The sequence below is a fragment of the Schistocerca nitens genome, chromosome 8, assembly GCF_023898315.1.
Source record: "Schistocerca nitens isolate TAMUIC-IGC-003100 chromosome 8, iqSchNite1.1, whole genome shotgun sequence".
Taxonomy (NCBI): Eukaryota; Metazoa; Arthropoda; class Insecta; order Orthoptera; family Acrididae; genus Schistocerca; species Schistocerca nitens.
In genome coordinates this window covers 379,650,814-379,672,531 of record NC_064621.1, presented here as the reverse complement: position 1 = coordinate 379,672,531, position 21,718 = coordinate 379,650,814, and the positions used below count along the sequence as shown (strand labels likewise).

At 41.7% G+C, this 21,718-nt stretch overlaps 1 protein-coding gene across 1 annotated transcript in view; it reads right to left on the bottom strand.

The window, feature by feature from the left end:
• LOC126199236 (cytochrome P450 4C1-like) overlaps positions 1-19,846 on the bottom strand; it is a 110,387-nt gene extending 90,541 nt beyond the window's left edge. The window contains exon 1 of the mRNA XM_049936027.1: positions 19,555-19,846. Within this exon, the coding sequence (XP_049791984.1) occupies positions 19,555-19,720 (166 nt within the window). The 5' untranslated portion in view covers positions 19,721-19,846. The remainder of the gene's footprint in view (positions 1-19,554) is intronic.
• Positions 19,847-21,718: the final 1,872 nt, after the last annotated feature.

Below are 21,718 nucleotides of genomic sequence, written 5' to 3'. Positions count from 1 at the left end.
TGTGACAGTGGCCCAGTCCTTAGCTGGCCACACGCACTTTATTTAAGAGAAGGGAAGAGATTGCCTGCAGATACAATCACCTGATGTCGGGGGCCCTGCGGAGTACCACGATTCCAGTACACCTCGCCAGATACGAACAGTGTGGGGTGGGCGGGGGGGGGGGGGGAAAGGGGGGGGGCAAAGAGATGAATAGTGCTTGGTCACTCCTAGACTGTCAGTTCACATCATCAGCGCACCTATTGACGGCAACGTGGTCGTTTGTCGAAGTGCTGTGCGTTTAGATGGGGCCGTATATCTGTGAATTAATTTTTTGTATTGCACACATATTATATTGTACTAATAATATGTACAAATAAATTTATACCAAGGTCACTTCTGAAGCTCTTTAAGACGGAATTGAAGAAACTTATTTACTTTGCAAAATAACTTTACAGGTCTTAAATACAACCCCCATTCTTACTTACAACAGCTTTAAAATTTTTTGATAACTTCTGTATTCGGGATAGGGCACTTCCGTCCTTGAGTTGTCCGTTTACTCGGTTCACCTCACAACAAGCTTCTTCAGCTGTAGCAAAACGTTTTCCACGGAGTTGTTCCTTCAATTTGGGAAACAAATCAAAGGCTCATACCAGGAATGTATCGTGAGTGGAGAAGTATTACTCATCCATATTTATCGAACGTTTCTCTCACTGGTAGGGCAATATGCGGTCTTGCATTATCGTGCAAAATGCGAACGCTAGCTGCAAGCATGTCAAGCCTTCTCTGGCGGATTTTCGGGCGCAAAACATTTTGCAGAAACACTTTGTAGTATGCACCTGTTACAGACGACCCTGGTGCACTCTATTTGTAGCTATGACTTCATGTCATCACGCAAAGATCATTAATAGTTTTACCTTTGATTGTTGGCGGCGGATTTTTTTCGGGCGTGGAGGGTTGAAACTTTTCCACTGTGATGACTGATAATTCAGTGGTGGCTCGAAATATGTTTTCCTTCTTTTCGATAACCTTGAAGCAATTCTTCTGCGATTCTTTCGCGACCTGCTTTCTGCTGTTCACTCACATCTTGTGGAACCCATCTGGCAGCAACTTTTCTCATCTTAAACTTCTCAGTTATGAGTCTGTAAACTGAAGTTACAGACATTCTGGCCTCATATGCGTTTCCTCACATGTCTTTCGTCGATCCTCTCTTGAATAGTGAAGATCATCCTTTCTCCTAGTATTGTAGTTATGCACACTGCTATTACTTTTGAATTGGGTTTGGTTGTTAATAACAAATTTCATAAGAGAGTATATATACTGAGAAGCTACTGTGAATATCCCTGGATCCTTAAATAAATGTCTGCAGGATGATCTTGTCCGCAGATCGTGGTCGTGCGGTAGCGTTCTCGCTTCCCACGCCCGGGTTCCCGGGTTCGATTCCCGGCGGGGCCAGGGATTTTCTCTGCCTCGTGATGACTGGGTGTTGTGTGCTGTCCTTAGGTTAGTTAGGTTTAAGTAGTTCTAAGTTATAGGGGACTGATGACCATAGATGTTAAGTCCCATAGTGCTCAGAACCATTTGAACCAGGATGATCTTGGGTGGACTCCAGCTATTATTCTGATTACACTATTTTGTGCAATAAATACTTTATTCCTCAGTGATGAATTACCACAAAACAGGACGCCATATGCAAGCAATGAGTGAAAATAGGCGTAATAAGCTAATTTACTAAGATGTTCTTCATCAAAATTTGCAATGACCCTTATTGCATAAGTAGCTGAACTCAAACGTTTCAGCAGATCATCAATGTGTTTCTTCCAATTTAATCTCTCATCAATGGACACACCTAAAAATTTTGAATATTCTACCTTAGCTATATGCTTCTGATTAAGGTCTATATTTATTAATGGCGTCATACCATTTACTGTACGGAACTGTATGTACTGTGTCTTATCAAAATTAAGTGAGAGTCCGTTTACAAGGAACCACTTAGTAATTATCTGAAAGACATTATTGACAATTTCATCAGTTAATTCTTGTTTGTCCGGTGTGATTACTATACTTGTATCATCAGCAAAGAGAACTAACTTTGCCTCTTCATGAATATAGAATGGCAAGTCATTAATATATATTAAGAATAACAAAGGACGCAAGACCGACCCTTGTGGAACCCCATTCTTGATATTTTCCCCGTTTGAGGAATGTGCTGATCTTTGCATTGTTTGCGTTGTGAAAACTGTTGCTCACTTTGTTGCTGCAGATGTAGTACGATGAGCCAGAGCCATACACCGAACGCGGTGGTCTTCCTTCTCAATAGCGCCACGTGACTGTCCAAAGCCCAGCCATCTTGCGACTGTACATTCTCGTCACCAGCGCTGCGAACAATCAGTACAGTACAGTCGTACATTTCTGCTAAGCCTTTCTGTAATATCCCAGCCGTATTGCATCACCTCGTTCAAACTCAGTGGGGTGTTGATAATGGCACCTTTGTCGTCTCAAGGTATTCTTCACTAACATCAACTCACCGCGTCCGATTTTAAAGGTAATAAACACTCACGTCCGTTACAGTGTGTATTTAAAGCAAACCTGATTTGCATCCACATAGTGGCGGCCACTCTTACGCAACTGGCGCGAAATTTGAATAGACATCATCTTTCAGATGTTGAAACACACCTACCAACTTTCATTTATGTCACAAAACTCCTTCCTTGTGTGCAATTTTTTTCTGTCATTTAATTCTACAGCAGGTGTGCTGCATCTCACCCTAACGTACCAGGGCTCTTCGTATACTGGCCTCTGATTAGCTATTACGAAAAGAAATAAATACATATTTTTTATGTAAAATCTGTGCTTACATGTTGACATTACTTCAACACTGTCGCCACCCAAATTCAAACGTTACTCGTACTGTTCTAACTATTCAACCTCTCGTATCTGTAACTATTAATATTTTCTTTCTTTGTGTTCCGTGTAGTATCAGACTTGATGTAGTTTCTATTGATCTGCGCTAGCAGCGACATCTATCGGGCATTTATAGAACTAAAAAAGTAGCGTCTTACTAGCGTCGAGTTGGTACAGCTCCCTTTAGGGAAAATTGTTAACTTTGTATAAACACCTAAAATGTAAGAAATGTCACGATATGAATTTTTATGTATTTTTGTGGGGGGGGGGGGGGGAGGCGGAGGCAGAGACCTTTATGATATTTTAAAACATACACATCAAAAAAAGTTTCGCATCACCCCGGTTCCCAGCACTCCTGAAGATAGTCATTCCACCAGAAAGGAGATTCACGGTTCGTGTTGTCTGTAGTTCAACCATGCCTAGACGGTCAATACCGCGGTTCGATAGCGTCCGCATTGTTAGTTTCGGCCAGGAACGGCTCTCAACAATGGAAATGTCCAGGCGTCTGGAAGTGAACCAAAGCGATGTTGTTCGGACATGGAGGAGATACAGAGAGATAGGAACTGTCGATGACATGCCTCACTCAGGCCGCCCAAGGGCTATTACTGCAGTGGATGATCGCTACCTACTGATTATGGGTCGGAGCCCTGATAGCTACCACGTTGAATAACGTTTTCGTGCAGCCACAGGACATCCTGTTACGACTCAAACTGTACGCAATACGCTGTATGAGGGGCAACTTCGCTCCCAACGCCCACGGCGAGGTCCATCTTTGCAACCACGACACCATGCAGCGCAGTACAGACGTGTCAAAAAACATACCGAATGGACCCCATAGGATTGGCATCATGTTGTCTTCAACGACGAGTGTCGTATATGCCTTCAACCAGACAATCGTCGGAGACGTATTTGAAGGCAACCCGATCAGGCTAAGCGCCTTAGACACACTGACCAGAGAGTGCAGCAAGGTGGAGTTTCCCAGCTGTTTTGGGGTGGCATTATGTGGGACCGACGTACGCCGCTAGTGGTCATGGAAGGCGCCGTAACGGCCGTACGATATGTGAGTGCCATCTTCCGACGGACAGTGCAACCACATCGGCAGCATATTGGCGAGGTAATCGTCTTCATGGACGACAATTCGCGCCCCCATCGTGCACATCTTGTGAATGACTTCCTTCCGGACAACACATCGCTCGACTAGAGTGGTCAGTATTTTCTCCAGACGAGAAACCTATCGAACATTCCTGTAATAGATTGAAAAGGGCTGCTTATGGACTACGTGACCCACCAACCACTCTGAGGGATCTACGGCGCATTGCTGTTGAGGAGTGGGACAATCTATACCGACAGTGTCTTGAAGAACTTGTGGACAGTATCCCATGACGAATTCAGGCATGCATCAATGCAAGAGGACGTTCTAGTGGGTATTAGAGGTACAGGTGTGTACAGCAATCAGGACCACCACCTGTGAAGGTCTCGCTGTATGATGGTACAACATACAATGTGTGGTTTTCATGAGCAATAAAAAAACCGGAAATGAGGTTTATGTTGATCTCTATTCCAGTTATCTGTACAGGTTCTGGAACTCTCGGAACCGAGACGATGCAAAACTTTTTTTGATGTGTGTATTAGTTATTGTTGAAAAGCAAACACCGATTTAGGAACTCTTGACATGTTTGTTGATTGCATGTTCAAAAGAAGAGTCGCCTGGCAGAAATGTGGAGTGAGCAAGTCTTCACAAATACATAGATTTGAAAAAAAGCCCATACCCTTAACATGTCAATATCGGTAAATGGCTGATGTTACGTATGATGGCAATGAAAGAGCAAGACAAGACTAATGTTGCTGATTGATCTAAGGCGCAGGAAAACAGCATTACGCCCGGCGGGAATGTTATCAGGTGATACCTGCTGTTGTAGTAACTGCTTTCAGATGGCCTATTAGAAGCAAAGGCTATAACTACACTCTCATTTTCTATTTGTCTTTATCGGTTAATTATAATTCAGTCAAAAAGAGCTTGTGTGGTTATTTACCTTGTTCAAACGTTCAAAAGCTGTAACTAATTTCTGCCAACAATGTTGCTCCCGTAAGGATCGGTGTGATTACTGTGGTTATTACTAAGTCAGTAGATATAAATATTAATGTGTGAAGCAGTAACTCGACGTAGGAAATATTGATGTTGTATGATTATTGCTTTACAAGTAATGAAGTGGCGTGTAATTGAAGTCTATCAGTGCCATCCATCTTGTAGTCGATCCGTAAATCAACGTTTATCAGGAGATAAATTTTATGATTTGTAATTTTAACAGCAGTTTTGGTATTTCAATGATTACAGTACTGATCTTGAGCACGACGATGGAAGAATCTCGTTTCTACTTCGTTGTCCGATTGTCAGCCCGTAATACAAAAACCGTACAGCTGCACAATAACATGAAGATTTCAAAATCAATGTATCTTTGAATACGTCAATTTAGATGGAGGATTTGTTGTGCGCTTGTAGACGGCATAGAGTGAACCACACCTATTACTACACGATAGTAAATTTCGAAATTGAGTACTTACTTAAGGCCGTATACAGTTACACCGCGAGAATAGCTTATTTATTCCTTCATCAAAGAGTATGCCACCTGGTGCTTCAGGCTGTTATAACTGGATCCTTGAGCTCATCATTGCTCGTCAAATGCTGAGTAGCCAGCCAGGCCTTAATCTTGAACAAGATATGAAAGCCAGTTGGAGCCAAATTCGGAGATATATGGAGAAAGATGAAAAGTATCCCAGGAAAACGTCTCTTTTCTTTCATTCGCTTTACAATACCGGGTCACCAATTTCGTGAAGGAGAATAATTTCTTCAGCAATCATCTTGCACCGTTTGTTTTTTATTGACCTTCGGGGTATCACAGGCGTCTCAGAATAAACTTGTTACCTTCTCGCGTTACTGTCATGAAATGCGTTGACAAAAGCGAGTGATTCAACGTACTAAGTAACAGGCCGGAGACGCAATAACACAGTGCAGTTCAGTCGCTTATTACTTGCGCACAAAATTCCGTTTTTCCGACCACACAAAAGCGCCAGAAAGCTACAAGCGACTGTTTATTTTTTAATAGCCTAATCGAAGTTAATTTACGGATAGCCCTCGTACATACATATCAGGGAGATGAAACAGCTCGTAATCCTTGCTAGATGCTTAAAGTCAGATGTAAGTAGCTTCTAATGTACACCGATAATTTAGAAGAGGACAACAACATACTACGTGATCACTATGTCGCTTGCAATGGCCAATTTGTGTAACACAAAAGCTACAGGATAAAAGAATATTTTCCTTAATAAAAATAATCTTTCACGTGCGATCTGTCTTGTTCGACGTTTGCGGCGATGTATTGAAATAATCTTGTATTATACGCAATGACGTGCTATGAAAAAATTACCAAGCAACAGGAAACATTTGATGACAGCTCACAGTGCTGAGAAACTGGTTCTTGATATTAATCTTAAATAGCAGAGCGACGATAACTTTTTTACACCCTTAGGTGTCAGCGTGAGATAGTTTTACCTGCAATGCTATCTTTGAGTAGCAGAGTTCATCAACAACATTTATCTTGGTTTTATCTATCCAACCCATGAGCATATTAATTAACGTTTTAATCGCAAGCTGTACCGCTGAGCATTAAGTTGTTGTTGTTGTAGTGGTCTTCGCTCCGAAGACCGGTTTTATGCAGCTCTCCATGCTACTCTATCTGGTGCGAGCCTCCTCATCTCCGAATAACTACTGCAACCTACGTCTCTCTCAATCTGCTTACTGTATCCATATTTTGGTCTCCCTCTACGATTTTTACCATCTACACTTCCCTCCAGCACTAAATTGGTGCCGGCCGAAGTGGCCGTGCGGTTAAAGGCACTGCAGTCTGGAACCGCAAGACCGCTACGGTCGCAGGTTCGAATCCTGCCTCGGGCATGGATATTTGTGATGTCCTTAGGTTAGTTAGGTTTAACTAGTTCTAAGTTCTAGGGGACTAATGACCTCAGCAGTTGAGTCCCATAGTGCTCAGAGCCATTTGAACCATTTGAACTAAATTGGTGTCCCTTGATGTCTCAGAATGTGTCATATCAACCGATCGCTGCTTTTGGTCAAGTTTCGCCGTACTTTCCTTCTCTCACCAATTCTTTACAGTACCTCCTCATTAGTTATGTGATCGACCCATCTAATCTTCAGCATTCTACTGTAGCAAAACATACCAAAACCTTCTATTTTTCTTTTATCTAAGCTGTTTATTATCCATGTTTCACTTCCTTACATGGTTACACTTCAGGAAAATACATTCAGAAAAGACTTCCTAACACTTAAATCTATATTCACTGTCTATAAATTTTTCTTTTTCAGAAATGGTTTTCTTGCCGTTGCAGTCTACATTTTATATCCTGTCTGCTTCGACCATCATCAGTTATTTTGCTACCCAAATAGCAAAACCCATCTACTACTTTAACTGTCTCGTTTCCTACTCTAATTCCCTTAACATCACCTGTTTTAATTCGACTACATTCCATTATCCTTGTTTTGCTTTTGTTGAAGATCATCTTACATCCTCTTTTCAAGACAGTGTCCACTTCATTCAGCTGCTCTTCCAAGTCCTTTAGTGTCTTTGACAGAACTACAATGTCGTCGACCAAATTCAAATATTTTTTCTTGTCGCTGATCTTTAATTCCAGCTTAAAATTTTCTGTTTTTTCCGTTACTGCTTGATCAATGTACATATTGAATAACATCGGGGATAGGCTACAACAATGTCTCACTCCGTTCTCACCCACTGTTTCCCTTTCATGCCCCTCGACTCTTACAACTTCCGACTAGTTTCTGTAAAAGTTGTGAATGGCGTTTCGCTCCCTGTGTTTTACTCCTGCTACCTTTAGAATTTCTTCCAAGAGTGTTTTCCACTCAACATTATAAAAAGCTTTCTCTAAGTCTACAAATGCTATAAACGTATGGTTCAAATGGCTCTGAGCACTATGGGACTCAACTGCTGTGGTCATTAGTCCCCTCGAACTTAGAACTACTTAAACCTAACTAACCTAAGGACATCACACACATCCATGCCCGAGGCAGGATTCGAACCTGCGACCGTAGCAGTCGCGCGGTTCCGGACTGCGCGCCTAGAACCGCGAGACCACCGCGGCCGGCCTATAAACGTATCTTTGCCTTTCCTTAATCTATGTTTTAAGATAAGTACTGTTGTCAATATTGCCTAGCGTATTCCTACATTTCCCCGCAATCCAAACTGATCTTCTCAGAGGTATGCTTCTATCAGTTTTTCCATTCTTCTGTAAAGAATTCGTGTCAGTATTTTGCAGACGTGACTTACTAAACTGATTGTTTGGTAATTAACACACCTAACAACAACTGGTTTTATTGGAATTGGAATTACTACATTCTTCTTGACGTCTGAGGGTATTTCACCTGTCTTATACATCTTGTGCACCAGATGGAAGAGTTTTATCATGAATGGCTCTCCCTAAGCTGTCAGTAATTCTGATGGACTATCGTCTACTACCGGGACGTTGTATCGACTAAGATCTTTCATAGCTTTGTCAAATTCTTCTCGCAGTATCATATCTCCCGTATAATCTTTATCTACATCCGCTTCCTTTTCTATAATATTGGTTTCAAGTTACTCTCCCTTGTGTAGACTCTTTATACACTCCTTTCAGCTTTCGCATTTCTGCTTAGACCTCATTTTCCATCTGTGTTCTTGATATTCCAACTGCTGCTCGTCTACTGCCCTAAGGCTCTTTAATTTTCCTGTAGTGGGTATGTCTCCCCTAGTGAAATATGCTTCTAAATCCTTACACTTGTCCTCTAGCCATTCTTGCTTTGCAATTTTGCACTTCCTATCAGTCTCACTTTTTAATCGTTTGTATTCTTTTTCGCCTATTTCATTTGCTGCATTTTTAAATTATCGCCGTTCAACAATTAAATTCAATATCTCTTGTGTTATCCAAGGATTCGTAATAGGCCTTGTCTTTTTACCTATTTGATCCTCTGCTGCCTACACTATTTCATCTCTTAATGTTCACCATTATTCATCTACAGTGTTCCCTTCCCAGGTTCTGGTCAACCGTTATATAATGCTCCCTCTGAAGGTCTCAACCGCCTCTGGTTCTTTCAGTTTATCCAGGTCCCATCTGCTTAAATTCGTACTTCTTTACAATTTCTTCAACTTTAATCTACAGTTCATAATCAGTAAATTGTGGTCAGAGTCCACGTCTGAGCCTGGAAATGTCTTACAATTTAAAATCAGGTTCATAAATCTCTATCTGTAACCTTCCGCTACCTTCAGATCTCTTCCATGTATATAACCTTCTTTTATGATTCTTAAACGAAATGTTAGCGACCATTAAATTGTGTCCTGTGCAAAATTCTATCAGGCGGCTTCATCTTTCATTCCTTTCCTTCAGTCCATATTCACTTACTATTTTTCTTTTCCTATTATCGAATTCCAGTCCCCCATTACGATTACATTTTCGTCTCCTTCACTATCTGAATAATTTCTCTTATCTCATCACACATTCCTTCAATCTCCTCATCATCTGCGGAGCTAGTTGGCAAGTAAACTTCAGTTGCTGCGGTAGGCGTGGGCTTCGTGTGAATCTCGGCTAAGATAATGCGTTCACTATAGCTGTTCATAGTAGTTTAACCGAATTCCCATTTTCGTATTCATTATTAAACCTACTTCTTCATTTTTCCTATTTACTTTTCTACTTATAACCCGTATTCACCTGACGAGAAACCCCGTTCCTTCCTCCATCGAATTCCCACTATATCCAGCCTCAATCTCTCCATTTTCCTACTGAAATTTTCAAGCCTACCTGCGTGATAAAGGGATCTAACATGCCACGTTCCGATCCATAGAATGCCAATTTTGTTTCTGCTGAAAACGACATCCTCCTGAGTAGTCCCCGCCCGGAGATCAGAATCGGGGAATATTTTACCTCCGCAATATTTTACCCAAGAGGACGCCATCATAGTTTAACCATACAGTAGATCTGCCTGTCCTCGGTAAAAATTATGGCTGCAGTTTCCCTTTGCTTTCAGCCATTCGCATTACTACCACATAGAAATGCCGTTTTGGTTCAAATGGCTCTGAGCATTATGGGACTTAACATCTATGGTCATCAGTCCCCTAGAACTTAGAACTACTTAAACCTAACTAACCTAAGGACATCACACAACACCCAGCCATCACGAGGCAGAGAAAATCCCTGACCCCGCCGGGAATCGAACCCGGGAACCCGGGCGTGGGAAGCGAGAACGCTACCGCACGACCACGAGATGCGGGCCCGTTTTGGTTGATGTTATTGATGTTACAAGGCCAAATCAGTAAATAACCCAGAACGTTGATCCTGCAGCTACCGAAAAGGGCTGCTGCCCGCTCTTCGGGAGCCACACGTTTGTCTGGCCTCTCAACAGATACCCTTCCGTTGTGGCTGTACCTACGGCACAACTACCTGTATCGCTGAGGAACGCAAGGCACCCCTCCGATGGAAAGGTCCATGGTATATGGAGCGGAACATTAAGTATACACCTATTTAATACCTACCGCTGTAGCTTACTCTGTTTAACTCAGATCTACCTTTACTTTAAAGCAACATACCATATTTAAATATGTGGTTAACATTGAAAAATGATGGTAGTTGGTAATATTATTGATTTTGTGTGAATCGTTTAGCGTAATGATAGACATTTCGGAGAAGTAACCGGTGTGACTGGTGATACGTGTTGAAGAGTGTTGGCGTTATATGCTTGGAAAATTTTGAGTGTTCGAAAATAGTGATAGAGTAGTTGAGAATCGATGTCAGACATGGTTACTGGAGTAGGGGAAATGAGAGGCATTACGGTTAGCTTTAAAAGGGGGAAGAGTCTGCTAGATGTAATAGAACTGTTGGATAACTGGATTAATTTAGTGATATGGAGGTGAGATGTGGCTGATACTTCGTTACGAGATGTTGCAGGTATTATTGGTAAGGCTATATGGTTTGTTGTTAGTGCTGCAAGAATACCAGAGGTGGACGAGAAGTGGAAAGAAAGGGGTCTGAGCAGTACTGCGTTAGTAGAAGACATAGGACTTTTAAATGTGTACGATGGAGTTGTTGAAGGTACAGAATTGCGGAAAGCGGCATGTTCTGAGGTGCTCAAGGATTTGGAGGGATTTGTAGCGTCTTTGGATTGCATATATTGATTGCACGTTGAAGAATATAAGGATGGAATGGCTACTGATAGCAGGCATAGTGGATGGTGTAGGAATGCAATGCTGAATTTGGCTGGTTATTATTTTATTGTGGTGGATGCTTTAAAGAAGTGGGTTCAGTTTGGAGTGGCATGCAGAGATAGCCAAAAGTATTTTAATATTTTAGCGAGTAGATTATGATGGTTATATATCTGAAAATCGAAGTCATGTATTCGTAAGCGGCGTGTAGCACGATTAGTAATTAGCGCTTAGGGTCTGGTTAGATTTTTGTGAGTATATAATAGCTCAAGAGTTGAACTGTTTGAAGTAGTACTGCAGAAGTTTCTGGATTATCCGTAATATTGCCTAGGCGTGGTGGTTTAGAAATATATACAATGAATATGGAACTTTCGTAGATGGTAGGTTGATCATGTTGTTAATAATGGCCATTGGGTACTAAGAATGCGTTGGGGCAGACATTGGAAGTGCGTGTGTTTGGGACGAACAAGAGACCAAAATGCCATCATGGTAAGATTTCTCCCTGTAAAGAGGCACGAAGATCGCGTTTAAGCGATATGAAGAATTCGAGGAAGGAGATCAGTACCTTATACAAACTGTTCGTTGACTGTGGGTATTAACTCATATTGGGTGATCCATTTTGTGTTGGGAAGAATGGACAGAAGAGTAGAATTAGCGTCCCATCAACAACGAGACTTTAGAAACAGTATTCAAGTTAAAGGGACAAGGTAGGTGCTATGAACCCTCCAGTGGAACCATCCCGCCATTTGCTTCAAGCGGTTCGAGGGAACTACCATAAATCTAAATCTGGATGGTCAGATGATGGTTTGTACCACCATATTTCCGCATACTACAGCAGCGTGTTACCGCTGCGCCACTTCGTTCGATGTTTCTCGCATGGGTCTGGGGATTCCACTTGCTTTACACCATCCTGTACAACACTGTTCCACAATACTTTCTGAGTCACCGGAGATACATCGTTACTCGGTCAGGAGTGGATCCTGGCTCCTCGATAATTTAGTCTGCTTACTCCACGTAACGGTTCCAAAACGCGGGACCGCGCTCTCCTGTGACTCGGTGAGAGCAACTATGGTCAATGAGCGTTGTAGCTGCTCTCGTATAACTAGATACTTAACATGTGTGACGAATCGTAAACTGTTAATGAGTCTGCATATATTCGCTAAAAATGCCAGATAGGTCAACAACACCTTTACGTTCCTGAGAGACTGATGTAAAGGCATTACTTTCTCGACATGAATACCGACCGATTTTTTACATAAGGATTTTCATACAAGGTACCAACACAAAATTACGCAACATTAGGTAAAGGCCTTATAATTTTGAGTACCAAGATTAATTCTTCATGCAGACTCCTCATTCACTCCAGCACACATTGGGATAGCATGAAAACTTTGTATTAATAATGAAACAAGACTGAAAATGGAAGTAAAAAGGTCCCCGAAATATGTGGAATAGCATAAATTTCACTTTTGTTGTGAAAAGCTTTAATTTAATAATATGATGGACGTGTTCAGCTAGATTCCTTCTTTGTTATGTATGAAATGTTATACCATTCCGTTAGGATACTAATATTTATTTAATATGGAAAATTCCATTAATTTTTTGTATTTCAACAAGTATTTATGTTATCAACTTGAAATTGGAATGGTGAACTGCAATTGTTACTTGACGACGTTGCGTATATCTTTTTTACAATCCTTGTCATGATACAGATAGAAGTTAAATAACAGTACGCACTACACGGTACGCCAGCTGTCACATACACGGAGTGGGAACAGGTATCTCGGCCATATATCTGCACAGGATCTACACAGGTACGCAGTACTGACTCTTAGTACGTGATTGCTTATGGCTACGCCACGGCTCATTTGCTGAGTTTGAGCATGAGAAGAATTACATAGATTTTTCAAAGCCCTTTACAGCAGCTTCTGTGTTAAGAGAAGCGGGCAGGGCTGCAAATCAGGAGTGAGTTTATTTTCTAGGATGTCGATAGGCGAAATCTAGTCGCTTAACGCGAGATTGAAATCCAGAACTGTTATGGCTATATTACGTTCCGTTAGGGGTAAGATCTGCAAGCCATAAAAGCTTGGAGTAAGAAGCAGGTAGCTGTGGTTGTACGTTCGAGGACTCTGCGAGACGGGGCTTAATCAACTAATGGATTGTCATGGATGAAGATCTAAGAATGGTAACAAGCGACGTAGGTAGTTTTCATGAAGTTACTAAGTAATCCTTGGTTCATAATTAGCGCCTTGTCTTAGGACCGGTAACCGTCTTGTAATAATAAATAAGTAGACACCGTCTGGACCACAACTTTTCTTTTACCGACAACAGGTTTCAATCTGCGCTGCAGTTCACCTTCAGATCTGGCGCCACAAAGTGCAGTTTGTCAACACTGTGTGAAAATAACATCCTTGTTTTTTAGGTTAACAGAACGTTGAAAAACTGCCCTTTGTGGTGCCAGACCTAAAGATGATCTACAGCGCAGGTTGAAACCGGTTGTCAGTAAACAAGAAGTTGTGATTCAGACGGTGTTTGCTTGTTTATTAATCGTTCGTTGCCGTATAGGAGCCGTTGGTAGACAGCTGGAAGATTTAAGGTCTGTGATAGCAGTCTCTGCGGATACCTTCCTAGATAAACAGATGTTGAATGCCTTCGAGGGGATTAACGGCCGAAATGAATGCCACTACTTAAATAACGACTAATGTTCGTGTAGAAATACTAGCAAAGGATGTTTTCTCAGAGTTTCTGGTCTGATACACCTATATCCGTCTGTAATGTGAAGCTGCACAGTAACTCATAGGAGAGGACTACCTTTCCTCGCTCTGTATGAACACAGTTCCGATACTGTCGAAAAACGTCGCTGGCATTTTAGCAGATGATACTTATCACATCTGGAAACTTTGTGTAGTAAAGATCCTGATGGACTGATCTGAACACTTGTTTCAATGCAGGTAAAGTGAATAATGATTAATTCAACAGAAGTCTGTTAGAAGACCATCGCACGCTATTCAAGTGCCGTCACAGTTGGGAAGCAAGCAACCTGCAGCTTCCCCGATTGTTATTCAAAAGATGTAATTATCCTTTCATTGCCTGCTTTCACTAGGTGAGGACGCGTACAATGTAAACTTTGCGGGTTCTTTTAGGGAAAAAGCACTTTCACAGCCACAATGCATTCTGTTTACTACATTTATTTCTTTTCTACTAGTATCGGATTAGGAACGTCATCCTCAAGCATACGCTCTCTTTTAAATTAACCAAGCTATCAAGCTGCGGCCTGGCATCACCACTACCCACACCATTTAGTGAAGCAGTGGTGGCTCACTAACACTTGCTTGGGAATGAGAACTGTGTAAATCTCTGGACTGCTTTTCACTGTCTGTAGAGAATAGTATAGACTAAGGATTGTAGAGATAATTGAGAAGTCCACTAATGAAGATAAATAATTAAGGAGCTCTGCAATACTGACTTGGCGACAAGTCACAAATTTTAATGTTGTCGTCTGGCCCCAGTGTCCCTGTGTATTGTTTCTTTCCTTTCGTGTTCAGCTGAAATTTATTTTTTAAGCTGATATAACAGTATGACTGTCTAATATGTTATTTATGACAACAAAGGAACTTACAGGTTTAAAAAGTAAAATCGTAAAAACGGTGTCAGTTAATCTGCCGAGGAATAAAGTGAGTGAAGGACGATCTGCCGGCCGGGGTGGCCGAGCGGTTCTAAGCGCTACAGTCTGGAACCGCCCGACCGCTACAGTCGTAGTTTCGAATCCTGCCTCGTGCATGGATGTGTGTGATGTCCTTAGGTTAGTTAGGTTTAAGTAATTCTAAGTTCTAGGGGACTGATGACCTCAGAAGTTAAATCCCATAGTGCTCTGAGACATTTGAAGGACGATCTTTGTTAAACTTATATTCATATTTCGTCTGACATCTTTCACATGTCACTTTCCTCCTCAGCTTTCCTCCTCCTTGGCTTGTACTGCGAAGACGTACATACTAATGTTAGTTTATTTAAGTGAAAATAATCACTCATTCTTTGCTCAATCATTGTGTTATGGTCATTCTTTTATACTAATGTCTCCCTTTAAATGTTATTAAGGCGTTTTTTTTTTTTAAAATATGAGGTCGTATCTTCCAGTATGAACGGTAATAGCCGGTTTGGCTGAAGTTTACTTAGCCTCCATTGCGGCTGTCTCACCGAGATAGCTAAGAACGGTAGTAATTATTAGGGACCTGCATAATATTTAATTTAAATAGTCCGATTTGCTGGACCGAACAATATTGGCGCACTTGAGTAGTTCAAAGCTTAGCCGATCGCGAAAAATTAGAAACCTAGCCAATTTTTCCAGAAACATACAAAATTTCTTGCGAGTTTAAAGATTTTCAGTTCATCGTCAGTAACTGTCCAGTAGAGTTGAAATGGCGACCACTCGTAGGTCTAAAAATATATATATATATATATATATATATATATATATATATATATATATATATATATATATGCTGCATATGTAATTTTATTTCATAATATCTATATTTCACTCCTGTTTCTTTTTCATGAAACCCTACGAGACATACGTATTAATACTAAAAAGGTCATTAAAATAAAAAAAAGAACTAAATTTACAGGAAATTTTGAGACCAAATTAAAGGAAGAATATAAAACAAGGAAATAATACAATTAATAAATTCTTGTGAAGACATTATTGCTAGCGGCTACAACACAAGGTAACACAATACACCATTCACTCCGCCTCGTTCTGCTTCCTGTAGATGTAAAATTTGTTTATATGAGGCTTAGTAATTTGAAAACTTAATTATTAATGTGAAATTATTGTACTTTTTGTAAAAGAGCCACAAGATGACGGAACTATGTAGGCTTTGGCATGGGTGTGTGTGTTGTCCTTACCGTAAGTTAGTTTAAGTTAGATTAAATAGTGTGTAAGCCTAGAGACCGATGACCTCAGCAGTTTGGTCCCATAGGCATTTACCACAAATTTCCAACTACGTAGGCGTGTACCTCCAAGGGCGTGTAGCGTGAGGTTGTGAACTGCAATTGTCTTAAAAAGAATGAAAGTTTGTTTATCTGTGATGGTGTGCGGTGCGCAAATAGCATCTGTGGACTTTCTACACAGATATTGCATCACGATAAGTAATAGATTCGACAAACTGTACTGTACGTTAGTATGGTGATAACTCCACAGCAGGTCAGAATAATAGCTTCTTCATTTCAGAAACTGAGCGTAATCAGGGAAAAGAGAGTGAAAAAATTTGAATAACATGATCGCTGCGACGAGTGAAATTACGTCACCGGGTATAGACTAGATTATCTGAAAATCTCTTAGTGTTGCAACAGACCCTATTACGTTAATTTTACAAAAACTAGAGACTATGGATGATATGGCCTCTACGAAACAACACCAAGATAGTTTATCTAATCCGGTTGCGCAAAGAACTGACCGGGTCAAAAACCAGACTGAGCATTTAAAAACCGAGGTTCCTAGTCACGTGACTAACGAGTTGCGAGCTGATGTAGAAATCATAACCAACGATATCTCACTCTTGAAAACCACCATTAGAGGTATTTTGGAACTAGAACAAGTCCACCCTTCAGCAGGTAGTAACCCAAGTATATCACTCCAATTATCACGAAAAGAGAGCAGACGAGTTTTAAAGGAAACGGATGATCAGATTACAGAAAGACTAGAAACAGCATTAAAGAAAGTAGTTCAGAAAACTATTACTAAAGTGTATTCCGAACGGAACGCTTTTGCACAGATGGTCAAAGACTAATTAGGAGTTACACAAAGAAATTTTGCGATAATTTGCCTAAATTGCAAGAGAATGTTCAACCTCATTTTAATCACCGGATAGGAAACGTAGAGAAAGAATTACACGTAGTGAGGAAACAGGTTGGGAATGACGCATCAAAGGCAGCTCTGGCAGCTGAGACTTACAGTATTTATCATCGTTCTGTACCCAATGAAAATACTTATTTTGAGAAAGGTATTGTGGAAATAGTTGTCTCAAACCAGGTAAAGCAGTGCCATGTGGGCAGAGCCCATTTTTTCCTTCCATTTTGTTGCAAGGAAACCTGTTAAAACACGAAGAGCTTCAAATGTTTACCTTTATGACAAACATTAATAATGAGTATGAGGAAAACCACAGTAACAATAACGGTGCGAGTTATCTCTCGCAGCTGCACGTAAAGTTCTGTTGGCGCGTTACGCACTACATAGTGACGTCAGTTCGGTGATGCAACCGATGACGTGGCCTCTACTTTACACTCGAGACGCAGAGTGCGGCTTGCCCAGTATCAACGAAATGAGACTGACGGAAACCCAAACGGTTACCGTCCTCCCAATTACGACGCGTTCACGATACAAAACATTTGTATATGCTGTGACACATTACATAAACAACGAACCACCAGAACGGGTAGGGACAGTTTTATTCCAAATCAGTTACTTGTTAGTATCTCCAACTGCCAAGACCTTCTACAAGGAATGAAATTTATTTGATGGGATGGCTTTACACGCTACAGTACAGGGTCAAAATACGAATATTACAAAATTCCCCCTATTTCGGCAAATGGAGCAAATCGGTTGGTTTTTTTTTTTTTTTTTTTTTTTTTTTTTTTTTTTTTTTTTTTTTTGCATTCGATGTTTTCTGCGATGGACCTGAGGAGGCTTATGGAAGCACGATTCGTTCATGGGCGGTTCCTCTGAAAACCGCAAAAAACGTTTCTTAACTGTATTTTCGCTGTCACCAACGGACGAAAACCCAGCCGGGGATTCCAAGACGGCTATGCCCAGCAATGGCTGAAATTTGCAGGATGTATCCCAAAGACCCCAATCTCTAATAACCCAGAAAATTTTCTTCATATATATATATATACATATATATCCGTTTCCAAGATACAGGGGTTCAAAGTTACTCTACATTTACGAGTAAAATACACACGTAAAATACAGTGTGAGGCGAAAATGTAGTATATAAAGCGGCTTAGCACCGGGATATATGCAGTAAAGTGCCTCCGTTATCATCTGGGAACCCCATGTTCTTCTACTGAAGCACGTGCAATTTTTGTTCACATAAAATCCGGTCTGAAATGTAAAATTAGTTTTGCGTAACTTCAGTTTCTCATACGTAAACTGTAAATTTTACTGATCAGTACATTTATTTTCATATGAGTTACATGCCCAGCTGCAACAGGAAAGGGAGAGAACCAACGGAAAAATCCTCTTATCAGAACACAAAATCTGCTAATATGTCCTGGTTTACTTAAATGATTCTGATTGAAAAGTGGAATACCAGCTGCCTCATTCTTCCTTCCACAGCACCCTTAAAAATACTCCTAAAAATTTTGGAATTAGAACATGCTCGCGCTTTTCTTAACATGCAGCTATCATCAAACTTCCACAAGTTCCTTAAGTGTAACTCCTTCACACCCTCTAGTTCATCGCTATAAGTCGCTCATACCCATCTACTACTTGTGGCCGTTCCTAACTCATTCATTAAACTCAACTCTCTGCCATTATCTCTTGTGTGTGTCTATCTCATTGTCTCCTGTGTCATAGCGAGAATATACTTCGTACTGCCCTAGTGTTACAGTCTCTTCTTAGTATCACAGTCTCCCTCTTGCTCTCTGTTATTGCTAGTATCTTATTTCTTCCTTCTTGCTGCTACTACCTCTTCTCACTGTCACTATATATATCTCTTACTCGTTGTCATCGTCATACACTCTTTCTCTCATTATCACTGGCCATCACCCTCTTTCTCTTTTTCCTTATTTCTTTGCTCCCCACCCCGTGGCAGTGTCTGCTTCATTCTTTTCCTAGCAGTGTTCTGTCAGTGCCAACTATGTTCCATTGCCAATGCGTTTCTCTCTTTCTCTCACACTGTCATTGTCTCCTTCGCTCTTGCCGGCCGTGGTGGCCGAGCGGTTCTAGGCGCTTCAGTCCGTAACTGCGCGACTGGTACGGTCGCAGGTTCGAATCCTGCCTCGGGCATGGATGTGTGTGATGTCATTAGGTTAGTTAGGTTTAAGTAGTTCTAAGTTCTAGGGGACTGATGACCTCAGATGTTAAGTCCCATAGTGCTCAGAGCCATTTGAACCTTCGCTCTTTCTGTTACACAACCACTACCCTCCAATATTTGTTACTTTTCCGTCGCTTTTCCACTGCAGCTGTCTTCATCTCTCAGCATGAAAATAAAAAGGAACATATTTGTATTTTTGTACTCCGATAGGAGCGTTTTCCGCTGGTGGTTACATGAATTATTTGTTTATTTCTCGGTAACTGGATTAGGAGTACCGTCGAAGTTCTCCCAGGTAGCATGGAGGATTTACGCTTTTTAATGTGATGAAATACTGAAATCTTTAAGTCCAGGTTCTGTGAGAGCTGGGTCCGAGACCGGCTTACCTTCGCGCTCCAAGAAGAAAACCCGGTAGGTGTTGCCAAGGAGCGGCAGAGCCATCTCTCCCGGCAGCTTGTCGATCTCCGTCCAGACGCGCCACATCCTGGAGATGAAGATGGCCGTCACAGCGACCACAAGGGCAGCCAGCAACAACGCCGACACTCCCAGCATCCTGCCGGCAGCTGTGGAAACACACTGTGTCGGCTGCTCTCTGGCCCGTGCTGAACTGGACGGACTATTGACGCCGCCTGTCCTTCCAAGGCAGCGATACGCAGGCGATAGACGCAGATTCGTGATTTAACTTCGCTGATAGGAGCGCGTCTCTTTGATCACAGCAGCGCTTATACGGATTCTTATCTGGTTACGTAGGTATTTCCCTCTGGAGTGGTCCCAAGTGAATTAATTGATGCGTCTCGTGCAGTAGCACTGGTCCCGGCGGAAGTTCGAGTCCTCCCTCGGGCATGGGTGTGTGTATTTGTGCTTAGGATAATTTAGGTTAAGTAGTGTGTAAGCTTAGGGACTGATGTCCCTAAGATTTGACACACATTTGAACATTTTGCAGCAGCACTATTCAATTCTGACGAATTTTGCGGTCTGTTAGCGGTAATTCCAATATCACGACTGACAGCGTTGATTAGAACAAACTTCAATGATCAGCAGTGAAGGACGTGAAATAAAATTAGCTTTGCGCTGTCAACTACATATTTGATCGGTGCGTTAACTCTGAGCAGGCGTATGAACACAGTCCGTCATTCTGGCATTCCATCACTTATCCCAAACGTATCAGAAATGCACATGAAATGGTTACTTACCAAAGTGTGATGAGCCCTGACGTCCTCCTCTATCTCCCTCCCTCTTACTCTCTCTCTCTCTCTCTCTCCTCTCTCTCTCTCTCTCACTGACTCCTGTACAACAACTTTTTACCCTTTTCTCTCTCTAGTAAAGCTTTTAATACGTTGCTACTCCTCACTACTTAAGCCGTCTTTCCACATGACGTGGGAGCTAACGTTAACGTGAACGCGGAAGAGACATCTGACCCCACTAGAATCAGCGCCGTCGGCACACGAGACGAGCTCGTGAAGGTGATTTGCGCTCTCAGCGCTCTCCAGCAGCCGTTGTCGGCGATCTTTGGCTCGCAAGCCTCACAGTTTATTTACGAAAATGCACGAGCGTATAATACCTGCGTTAACTCTGTTAGCGACTGTCGAATGAGAGCGGAGAAAATTACGAAGAAGTTTCTGGACTCGTCGATGGCTTGAACAGCGAATTCCTGGTACAGGAGCACTACGTAATACTGCACAACGATCTGAGATACGTGGTAGATGTTAATCGTCAACTCAGTTGCATTTTCATCCCATTTTTTGTATTAAATTTAATATAGTTGAGGTATGGTTTCTAATGTAAGTTTGCGCTGACATAATATCCGTTTTCTCGGTGTTGCATTGACTACCAACACTCTGAAGTACCCTACTTCATCACATAGACTTCAACATCGAGATTAGTTTCGTAAGTTCATTCGAATGCAAGAAGAGATTTTTTCGAAACTTCTCACTATCACTGAACAAGCCATTTATCTGCAAAACAAACATGAGCCAGCGCATAACCCCAGAGATATCTATACGCTGAAGCACCAAAGAAACTGGTATATGCACGCCTATTAAAATAGAGAGATATGTGAACAGGCAGAATACAGCAATGAGTTCGGCAACGCCTATGTAAGACAAGAAGTGTCTGGCGCAGTTGTTAGATCGGTACCTGCAGTTACGATGACACGTTGTCAAGATTTAAGTGGGTTTGAACGTGGTGTTTTAGTCGACGCAGGACCGATGGGGCACAGCATCTCCGAAATAGCGATGAAGTGAGGACTTTCCGTAGGATCATTTCACGGGTGTACCATGAATATGAGGAATCCGGTAAAACATCAAGACTCCAACATCGCTGCGGCTGGAAAAAGATCGTGCAAGAACAGGGCCAGCGATGACTGAAGAGAATCGTTCAGCGTGACAGGAATTCCGCGAATTGTTGCAGATTTCAGTTCTGGGCCATCAGTACGTGTCAACATGCTAACCGTTCAACAAAACATCGTCGATGTGGGCTTTCAGAGCCGAAAGCCCACCCGTGTAACCTTGATGACTGCACGACACAAAGCTTTACACCTCGCCTGGACAC